We start from the raw sequence: 11,240 nt of genomic DNA on the forward strand, positions 1-11,240 counted from the left end.
TATCAAATCTAGACCAGACACTCTAACCACTGCGTTCTTTTTGAAGTTATATTTAGGTCTTATAAAAGTGATATACACGATGTTTATAAAGAATAAAATGAAATATATATCCAAAATAGGCCTCATGAGTGAAGGCAATGGCTTTGTTTAACTTTCAAGTAAAATTCGGGTTTTTTAAGAAAATATACAGTCTCGTCAGACTGCACACTCAAAACATTTTTCAAATAATGGACGGTTTTTCCAAACCCTTAAAAAATAAACCACGTGACATGATTAGTGCAAATACCTTGAATTAGGCGTTTGGCGTTCCAGCTAGAGGGAAGAAAATTAAAGATGGCCAGAATTTTCTTCTATTTTGTTCTCAGTGGAATTACTGGACTAAAGTTGGTGTCTGGAGATTGCGATCGGAACTACGGACCAGTTGGTACTCCTGAATGTGTGCTTTTAACTCCATATTACTTCAAGTACCAATGGGCGACGTGCTTAACTAATAAATACATACAGACAGTGTCAAAAGGAAACGCCATCTGTAGGGACATCACCGCAACCTACTGCTACTACCAATGCATGATGGAATTATATGAAATTGCTCAAGGTAGGGAAAACATCTTCCATTTTATATACGGACAGCAAGCAAATGCATAATGTTACTAGGGGTAGGATTTTTTTAATTGAACGAAAAATTCTCTTTATTTTACATTTCTCAGGACAAGTTAGTAACGATTGTGCGTGTGGCGTTGATGCACCAAAACAAACACAAACTCCACCAACGAATCAAACTCAGCTTCCGAGTCATTGCTACAGTCCATCCGGTAAAGACTGCAATTGGTACAGCGACTGCTTGGAGGTAAATAGTTTCAATAGAATGCTTTCATTCTTTATTGAAATTCTTATGATTAAAACAATTAATATGTTTGTAAAATTGTATATAAAATATTTGTTTTGAAAGGTTTGACTATCCATCATTTTTTCTTTGTTAAAACAGAGAAGATTCCCATGTCAAGAAATGCAACAAACATCATACGCAATAAACTATGGTCTTAAATTTTGCTCCTTGTACGAAAACCATTACCAGCGCTTCTCTTCTGAAGGTCAGCAGTGGATTGATGCCGTTAGAGGGTGTTTACAGGTGGCGTTAGTGCCACTTCTTCGTCCCTTTTTAACAATCACTTGCGGTGAAATAAAAGAGAAAGCATTCAATTCTCATTTGGGTTGTTATACAAGCCCACTTAAAAATGCACCATCGTTTTGCGATTTATCCTTCATGGATAAATGGAGAATCTTTTATACTGTTATACCGGGACTGATGTCAAATTGTTATCGAACAAGACATCTCTGTAAAGATATATTTCTATCAGCTAAGCAGTTATTGAATGTACGCATCGCATGCAAAAACCGCGAAAATTTGTCTGAAGAGGGAAAAATTCAACAAATCCAAATCAGGTATATTGGTCTTAACAGGCAAACAAGGTCGCGGCGTTCTTTGGAATCAACAGATGATTATTCAGCTGGGGCTGACCTTGTTAAAGCGATTGCAAATGAAATGAAATGGGATTTAAAAGGAGTGACATGGGTGGCATACTTTCAAAACAACATAACGGCAGACGAATCCTTGCAGTATTCGAGAAGGCACTTTTTAAACATTTTACTTGCACCCAGCAAATTATATAATTTAAATGACAGAAGGAACGCTTCCTCAGATGTAAATATCACCACAGTTGTTGAAGAAATAACTCAAGCATTCCGTGATGGCAGTCTAAGTTCAGATATGATCACTGAAATTTCCCTCGTAAACTTTGCGGTGTGCGCTGACTACAACTGCTCTAACAAAACTATCGAAATCGAACCGTCTGCCAGTAAAAGAGATACAGAAGAAGGGTTCTGGTCGTTAACAAACAGAATTTTTATTGCAATCGGGGCTTTTCTGCTTTTGATAATATTTATTTCTGTAATTATATGCCTGAACAGGCGCAATGCCAGCAAAATTATTTAAAAGCTAAGTTTTTGAAACAAAGACATATTTAAACTGTAGTTAATAACTGTAAATGAACAAAAATATACATAAGATAATGCTAGTGGTTATATACATACGGATATTTTGTACATTTCTAAAGCGTAAATGTTTGATTATGATTCATGTCAAAATAAAATGTTACATTGTAAACATATTGAACAACTCCTAGGCAGGGAGAATAATTTGTTAAAACATTTTACTATACATAATCAGTGCTTCGATTTTACAAATCATAATTAAGGTCTTCCGTTTCCAACGGAAGACCTTCTACTGATTCTGTTGGTAAAGATTTTTATTCTTTTTTGTTTTTCTTCTACTTCCTAGACGCCAACTTTGAGGCCTCATATCTCACTCATTTCTCAACGGATTTCGCTCAATTTTTCAGAGGTTATAGACGTTTATAAACTCTATCAGAATAATGACTAAAATATCAAAAAGTCACTTCCAGTTTTGAGTTATTCCCCTTTAAACGAAAAATCATAGGCTTTCGTTTCCGGATAAAGGCTCAGAGACCACAAAAGGTGGAGCAAAAATTTTACTTGTTTTAGATAACAGAAGGATTGAAGTTGTGCACATCGGTTTTTGTTTTTCGATTTCTGCATTCAAAATGGCGTTATATAGGGGTCAAAAATTAGAACGTCTAAAAGAACGAAAAATTACAGATATTTTCCTTTTTATCTTGAAAACTAAAAATATTTTGTTAAGACATGTTGAATAAAAGTTGTGCATAATTACAAGCGCTTTCATTTGATATCATTAAAAAGGGGCTGGCCCCTAAAATTAGGGATCTAGGGTCCTTGAAAGTTTTTGTTTAATATCTCAAAAAGTATTGAAAATTTATGATACGTCAAATAAGCAAAGTTATTCAAAATGTCAAGCTTTATCAATTGAAGTTGTCAAAATACGTCCGGTGACGTCACTTCCGGTCAAACCGGAAGTAGTCAAAAATTGCATATTTTTGTTGTTCTTGACAGGTTTTTGGATATCATATGTCACTGGAAGCTTAAATTTTAATTTTCCGTCCGTTGACAGTACTTCCGGTCAAACCGGAAGTTGCCAAAAATGGCTTGATTTTGCAAAAATAAACATAGATTTGGAGGATTAAACCATTTTTCGATTTCATCACTCTTTTTTTTTTTCAAATGAAAGTTACTTCCGGTCAAACAGGACGGAAGACCTACTTGTTGCTTTGCAACGAGCTCGGCTCTAGTTCGAAATACTTATTCGTATATTCTTACTGAAATTTTTAGTAATATATACATTTGTAGAATAATTGTAGAATTCTCAAATTTACATGTAAATATTTTTTTGAAATTAAAATTGTACGCCCAATCATGTTTTGATGAAGTAAGGAGAAATGTGGAAAACTCTCCTTAAATTTGTCTTAGTCCAACCCACACTTGCAAAAGTTGTTTCCCTTTGCGGGATCAATCAAAAGGTCAAAAGGGAAAGAAACGTCATTTCTCCTCTTTATGCTACCAAATATTTGGGCATGCTGTGATAAATCCAGTGCGTTTCTTTTTTTCTTTCAATATGTGGGTAGCCCCATCTTGGGGCAATCGGTACACAAGGGACAAAGCTTTTTAAAAGTCAAATGAAGAAGTTACAAACCTGAAAACTACAAAGGCTAACGTGTGGATTGTATGGGTTTATCCCCTAAGATGGCGGCCAAGGGACATAATTTTTTAAAAGTGTGGATAGGACTATTCGAACAGTTTTACATGATATGCCATATTTACCCATAAATAAACATGAAGCTTCCAAGAGCATTCTCTTTACCTGTGTGCAATGGGCGACAATTGTTCGTGCTGTTTACCTTACATTATTTTTGTTTATAGTTATTGCAGTTTACTGACTAAGTGTGCGACTTATATAAGGCCTTCAGATAATTATAAAGACAAATAAAGGATTTTGATGCCCATATTTCTTTTAGAAATCGTGTACAGCTTTAATTAGAGGAAGTGTTAAAACTTGACTTACACACCTAAAAAAATTCCTAACACGCACTTATTATTTTTTGATTTTGCAATGAGTATCTACCTAATCGGGACTACATGTAGTATAACTGATATGCCATCCAATACAATTGGCTTGACAAGTGTCTTGGTGTCATTTAAATCCCTTTAATTACTTTTCTACCCGTAAAACAATTTCCGATTTGCACTTCGCACCATTTATTACCCAGACAGGAAGTTTTGATTGTTGTTGTCTCCATGTTTCCTATTTTTGTATGGAGCTCCACTTTCAGTCCAGAAAACAGAAATTATAAATGCACTTTTTTAAATAATGTTTTTAAAAATTGCTTTTATATGAAAAATAAGAAAGATGATCAGATTATCTCAAGACATATCTAAGATATCCAATCCAAAAAGCCTCAGACACACTTGATGTTGATTATTAGGGCGTCTTCGAAGAGACTTTAAAAAAAAGTTATAACAAAAAATCAAACAATATACAGGGATTGACAGTTATAACAGCCTGTAGTCATCCAGTGCCTTCGTGTCCTTACCAAGTCTACCAAACTGCCCTGGATATCAGTAGTAAACATTTTTATGATTTTGAAACTATTTGAAATAATTCTGCAATAGGAAAATGAATAATGTTGTAATAATTTTATTCTCCACTTATTTATATAAAAGAGCCCCATAGGTATATTTTGTTTTCTGAGTTTTCAGTACGTGCAAATATAATGAACACAAGGACAGATAAAAAAAAACTAAAACATTATACACAATTAGATAATTTGTTCACAAATAAAATATTTACAGTGATACAATGAAAAATGAAAAAAAAACATTACTTCATTTCTGTTTCTAATGTTTTCCAGTGTATCGTTGATCATTCTTTGGACTTAACACAGTTACATTAAGAAGAAATGTCACTTTATTCTTTACATTTTATTTACATGTTAACTTTACTTTTCAACATGAAATTCTAATTTCTCTACTAATCAATATATAAGAATATTTTGGAAACGAGTCACTCATGTTAAAAAATCTCTCTGGAGCGGAAGTTAAACGGGCCTTAAAAACATGGAGTGGGATCAGGTGCCGTGAAGAAGTAGATACCACATCCACCGTGTGGTCCTTGTCTATGATGGACAAATCCGTAGATAATTCGGTGAAAACAATCGCCCAACATTCGAATCGATGATAGATTGCATTTTTTGACAATGACATAATATCAAGCAAAAAAATTGCAAAATGTTGAGTTCAAACGAGATACACCACTTCTATGTTCAACATACTAAAGAAATTTATCTTTACAAAAGAAAACTACCTGAAAATCCATTTTTCTGTTTTTCAATGACGGCTTTCAACACATATTATAAATCCGTCAGAGATAACATATTTTACAGAAAAAAACCCTATAAAATGGAAGCAATGGGTTTAGGATACCTGTTCATGATTATAATTGTTGATTTGGAGTTGTTGACAGGTTCCTGTAATCGATATCGCAACTATGGACCAGCAGGTTTTCCGGAATGTGTGCTTCTAGACCCATATTATTCAAAGTACCAATGGGCTACCTGCATGACAAATGAATACATTCAGACAGTTTTAAAAGGAAACGCCATTTGTCTACACCACTCAGCAACCTACTGCCATTACCAGTGCATGATGGATTGATTGATTGTATACTGCTTAACGTCCCTCTCCAGAATATTTCACTGATATGGAGACGTCACCATTGCCGGTGAAGGGCTGCAAAAATTAGGCCTATGCATTTACGGTCTTGAGAAGGGAGGGATCTTTATCGTGCCACACCTGCTGTGACACGGCGCCTCGGTTTATACGGTCTCATCCGAAGGACCGCCCCATTTAGTCGCCTTTTACGACAAGCAAGGGTACTGAGGACCTATTCTAACCCGGATCCCCACGGGGCGTGCATGATGGAGAGCTACATGTATGAAATTTCTGAAGGTTAGTAAAGGTAAAGTTTAAAATAATTCATTGTATTGCTATCTATTTGATATACATTATGTATTATACATGACTTTTGAACGTTATAAGCAAACCCTCCCAAGAGAAAAATTCAAAATTTTTACGTCATAGACGTACACCCAAATTTGTTGTAAGTCAGATTTAAGCGATCTAAAGACCATCTATTTATTTTCAATATAAAAGCACAGCTGTCTATGATGTCAAAAATTTGGCATTAATTGTATAAAATATTCCCTGAACTTTGAACCCTTTAAAAAAGTGTCAGATATAAGATACTTATCTTCAACTAAATTTATTGCAGCAGTAATGGCATGTCAAACAGGTCTATCGGGTGAAAGAACAAATCATGTAGACAGATTATGTTTTTCATATTCGATTTCCAAGCACTGTTTCTAATTTGAAAACTTTGGAAGCAATGATCTATGGCACATGGTGGGTGTGACCGGCCGGCAAGGAATGCTTACTCCTATATGGTACTTGATCCCACCTCCAATGTTTGTAGGTCCGTGTTTTTTTCTGCTCCTGTTTTGTTTTGTTTTATGGACTTTTGATCTTGAATGCTGTTTGTTATATCCATTTGTTTCATTCTAAGAACAACAAAGAGTGGTTCAACTTGAAATATGATGAAATACAATACTAGGTCTCCTTGTGATTAAGAATATAAGAAATGTTTACATTGTATTTTTTTGCAAATTGAAGTTCAGTTCGTGGAACGAACGGGTTGCCTGAGCATTATTCTCTTCCTAAAAATGTGTCGGATTCAAAATTTTGCAATATCCGTGATCACAAAACTAAACCTTATATGGTTGTGGAAGAAACAGAAAAATGGACTTTTTAAAATCGATTATTTAAACTTTAAAGAGAGAGTAAAATTTTATGTGAGTCTCATTTAATTTCTCTCTTTTTACATAAAGGTTACCGTCACTGCAATAAAATATAATATGAAATAAACCGGAAATTTCATGTTTATTTATAGGTGATGTTCCTGATGATTGTGCGTGTGTAGTGGATGCCCCACGTCAAACACAAACTCCACCAACGGATGAAACTCATCTTCTGAACCATTGCTACAGTCCATCCGGTAAAGACTGTAATTGGTACAGCAACTGCTTGGAAGTAAAAAGTTTTAAAAAAAATAAATGTGATGCATTTTATTCCTTTTAAATTGTATTTCAAATTCTTTTTATGGACGTTTGAAAATTTCCATTTTTTTTTCAGAGACGATTCCCGTGCAAAGAAAGCCAACAGACGTCATATGCTATAAACAACGGTGATAAATTTTGCAACTTGTACGAAGTTCACTACCAGAACTTCTCTTCTAAAGGTCAGGAGTGGATTGATGCCGTTAGAGGGTTCTCCAGGTGGCACTAATGCCGCTTCTTCATCCATACTTCCAAATTACATGTGAGGAAATTAACAAGGAGCATTTGATTTTCATGTCACCTGTTACATTAATCCAAGAAAAAACACTCCATCATTTTGTGACTTAACAATGTCAGACAAACTACAAATAGGTTTTACTGTTATACCCAGACTTTTTTCAAATTGTTTTCAGCATAAACACCTTTGCAAGGATATTTTTGAATCTGCAAAACAATTATGGGATAAATACAAGGCATGTACATATCAGTATATTTTATCTCGTTTAAGTAATGTTAATCAACCCCAATTCTCGTACTACGGTTTGAATCGGCAATATAGATCACTCAGATCCACAACCAATGTGGCTGATTACTCAGCAGGAGCGAACCTAATAAATACGATAGCAAACAAAATGGAATGGAAATCATCAGGTGTGACGTGGATAGCATATTTCCAAAACAACATAACGGCAGGCGAACAATCGGTCATGAAACAGTTAAATATATATTAATTGCTCCTAGTAAACTTTATAATTTGAATGACAATACAAACGTTTCTTCACCTTTCAACGTGACTGAAGCTGTAAAAAAATGTATTAGATGCGTTTCGTTCTGGTGTCTTACTTCAGATATGATCAATGGTATTTCCATCGTCAAATACTTTATATGTATCGATATCAACTGCTTGAATAAATCTTTGGAGTTTCAACCCCTGTCGTCGGCTTTGAAAAATGAGGCGAACGATGGGTTATGGACACCATCCAACACAGTATTGATAGCAGCCAGGTGTGCATTGTTTTTGCTGGTATCCTTATCAGCCATTAACTACATGAGAAAAAGAAATTCAAGTAAAATTGCTTGAAACGTTTACCCTATATATCTTGCAGATGAGGGTATATGAAAGCTTTAAAACATTGTTAATCTATATACAATTACAGTTTTAAAAAGGAAAGTGACGCTGCAATAAATGATGTGTTACTTATATATAATTTGTATTACTTTGATAGAACAACTAATAAATAAGATAAACCATTTTGATTTGCTGAGTTTATTCAAATACATGTATAAACACATGTACAAAAGGGTAAAGATCTCCATAAAAGTATTTGCAAATCTTTCTTGTTGGAGATAACAGGCATATAAAACAAATGCTTTATTGCATCGTCAATGTAACTTTTATTATAATGCTTCCATAGATATTTCCTTGATGTTGTACTTTGAAATCATTCTAGATAAAAAAAAAATAATTCAACATTCTGTTATTCAAATAAATCATACTCTCCTCGTCAAGTGTATTAATCTGATGAGGGGTTTTACCTTTATTTCCTGATCATGACATGGAGAACATAGCGGGTGCACTTCTCCATGGCACCTGATCCCATCTCTAATGTTTTAGAGGTCCGTGAACATGTTTGCTCTACTCCCATTTTGTATTGTTTTATTGACTCTTAAGCTTAAATACTCTTCGTTATCTCCATATATTTCATTAGGCATACTTCCTCTATCGTCTGACAAAACAACTTAATATTAGATGCATATTATATCTAGTTTTCACCACGGATTCTTCTTAACAATTTATAATACTTTTGAGGGGTACGGCTTATTTTCTTTAATACATACATATGTCTCCTGAAAAAGCAACGGGCCGTTATTTTTCTTCTTGTGGCTTCTATGGCCCATTTTGTTTCGTTTAAATACTTTGCTATGATTGTTTCAAAACATCTAAAATTTGATAATTTTAACCAAATAAATGATCATAAAAATGCACTTTATCTGCAAAGACTTATTCTAACCTATAGAATCTGCCTAAGAATAGTGTGTATTTACAACTTACATTTTGTGATATTTTTATCAAATTAGACTTTGAACTACAAATAAAAAGGCTACAAATAAGTTATATGGAGAATATAAACTGTCAAATAAAAACTTACTGCGGTTATACCAGGACTTTAAGATTGGCGAAAGATATTGCAATTTAAAAAAGAAATGTGCGTATATAAGTTAACAATCGTTTTCTTAATCTAAAAATAAAAATAATAGTCTTTCATCTATATTGTAGTGTACAACTTCTGAAAACAACCATACAAATTTAAATATATCAGAGGTTGAATCCGTTGCTTTGGAGGCGTAAATATCAACTGTCGACCGGTCACATTCGCCATATGTTTCTCTCATGATGGGGTATACAGAAAAACCTCTGAAGCTGACATCAAGAAGATGCTTGGATTTTTGGATACCAGGTATTTCAACAACCTATTGGAATTTCCATGGGTACAAATTGCGCTCCGTTATTAGCACACTTATTTTTATATTCATATGAAGGAGAATTTATGCAAAATCTTATGCGTGAAAAGAGGAAAACACTTGCTGTGGCCTTCAACTCGACATTTACATATATCGACAACGTATTGTCAATTAATAATGGTAATTTCCATTCTTACGTCGATACGATATATCCTGGTGAGCTTGAGATAAAAGACACCACAGAGTCTGACACTTCTGTTTCAAATTTGGATATTTTACTTGAAAAAGACACTAATGGTTATCTAACAACCAAGCTATATGATAAACGTGATGACTTTAACTTTTCTATCGTCAACTTCCCTTACTTATGCAGCAATATACCTTCATCACCTGCATACGGAGTATATATATCTCAGTAGATTCGATACGCAAGAGCATGCTCTACGTCTGAACAATTTCTAAAACGAGGTAAATCATTGAGAAGCAAGTTGACGAAACAAGAATATCAGCAGTCTCGTTTAAAGTCATCATTTCGTAAGTTCTATGGTCGATACAATGATCTTGTCAGTAAATAACATTTATCATTGAGTCAAATGCTGACTGACGTTTTACATACCAATTGTTAGACCATTATTTATACACTGAATTGACGACGGATTTTTCCGTTATTTCCTGATCATGACAAGGAGCACACGGCGGGTGTGACCGGTCGGCAGAGAACACTCACTCCTTCATAGCACCTGATGCCACCTCTGATGTTTCGGGGGTCCGTGTTTGCTCTGCTCTTATTTTGTATTGTTTTATGGACTTTGAGACTGAATACCGTTTGTTATCTCCATATCCTTCACTTAAGTGGGTAAATAATGGCCAATAATTAGTATGAGAATTTCTACGTTCGATTAATGATACTGGTAGATTGTTTTGCTGACCGGGCCAATGAGTCAACCATAGAACGTTCATAGCTTGCTATGTTCTAGATATTGTTTGTACAAAGCATAGTCATTAGGTTGTCATTGTCGGCTTTTCGTGGAGAAAATCTCACAATATGAAACAAATGTTTCAGAATTTGTTTGTATCTTTTATTTTAAGTTCAATGGCATTAGTCGAGTTGATCTATGACATCAAAATGATATTCAAAATACGTATTGAATATATCTAAATGTCGCGTTGATGGCTACAACAAGCGTTTTCTTCTTCTAATGTATCATACTTTATTATCCTCTTGTATTACAAGCCGTGTAAACACCCGCCGTGTGCTCCTTGTCATACGTAGAGCATGCTCTTACGTATCGCATCAACTGAGACATATAATTAAAAGTAAGGAAAGCTGACGATTGAAAAATTCGTCTTTTTCATGTAAAATACATATTAAAAATATTTAGATAAATCATTGATTTAATCCTTTTTAATAGAATTTTTTACGCTTCAATTGTGAAGAAATAATAAAGTTCTACATTTACTTGAATATACTGTTTAAAGAGCGACCAAGATATTTACCCTCAGGTAGAACTAAAAATCAAAACCTGTTCAAATGAAACGTATGGAGATAAAGAAGATCAAAAACCAAAAAACAATATGTTGACGGTGCGACCCTTAGGGCGAGCGCAGATACTTATCCAGTTTTCATTTAGATCGGACTCTTCAAACCGCACGTGACATTTGGTGCGTATAAGCCTC

General features: G+C 34.3%; 1 protein-coding gene and 1 long non-coding RNA gene across 2 annotated transcripts; both read left to right on the forward strand.

The window, feature by feature from the left end:
• The first annotated feature begins 284 nt into the window (after positions 1–284).
• Positions 285–3,346, forward strand: LOC134282229 (uncharacterized). Its single transcript, XM_062764657.1, has 3 exons — positions 285–595; positions 708–847; positions 986–3,346. The coding sequence occupies exons 1-3, from the start codon at positions 334–336 to the stop codon at positions 1,991–1,993; spliced, it is 1,410 nt and encodes a 469-aa protein (XP_062620641.1). The 5' UTR covers positions 285–333; the 3' UTR covers positions 1,994–3,346.
• Positions 3,347–5,745: 2,399 nt separating this feature from the next.
• On the forward strand, positions 5,746–7,217 carry LOC134282228 (uncharacterized). Its single transcript, XR_009995247.1, has 3 exons — positions 5,746–5,937; positions 6,935–7,074; positions 7,177–7,217. It is a non-coding gene; the product is annotated as an uncharacterized LOC134282228 (long non-coding RNA).
• The last annotated feature ends 4,023 nt before the right edge of the window (positions 7,218–11,240 follow it).

The sequence above is a fragment of the Saccostrea cucullata genome, unplaced genomic scaffold (assembly GCF_032062105.1).
Source record: "Saccostrea cucullata isolate Sc308-1 unplaced genomic scaffold, CSIRO_AGI_Scuc_v1 ctg16468, whole genome shotgun sequence".
Classification (NCBI taxonomy): Eukaryota; Metazoa; Mollusca; class Bivalvia; order Ostreida; family Ostreidae; genus Saccostrea; species Saccostrea cuccullata.

What these genes read in the sequence shown, in the direction of transcription:
- LOC134282229 (XM_062764657.1), top strand. Translation starts at nt 334, where the DNA reads ATGGCCAGAATTTTCTTCTATTTTGTTCTCAGTGGAATTACTGGACTA. An exon ending in ATTATATGAAATTGCTCAAG is followed by an intron (nt 596 to 707) that starts GTAGGGAAAACA and finishes TACATTTCTCAG; the next exon opens with GACAAGTTAGTAACGATTGT. An exon ending in GGTACAGCGACTGCTTGGAG is followed by an intron (nt 848 to 985) that starts GTAAATAGTTTC and finishes TTGTTAAAACAG; the next exon opens with AGAAGATTCCCATGTCAAGA.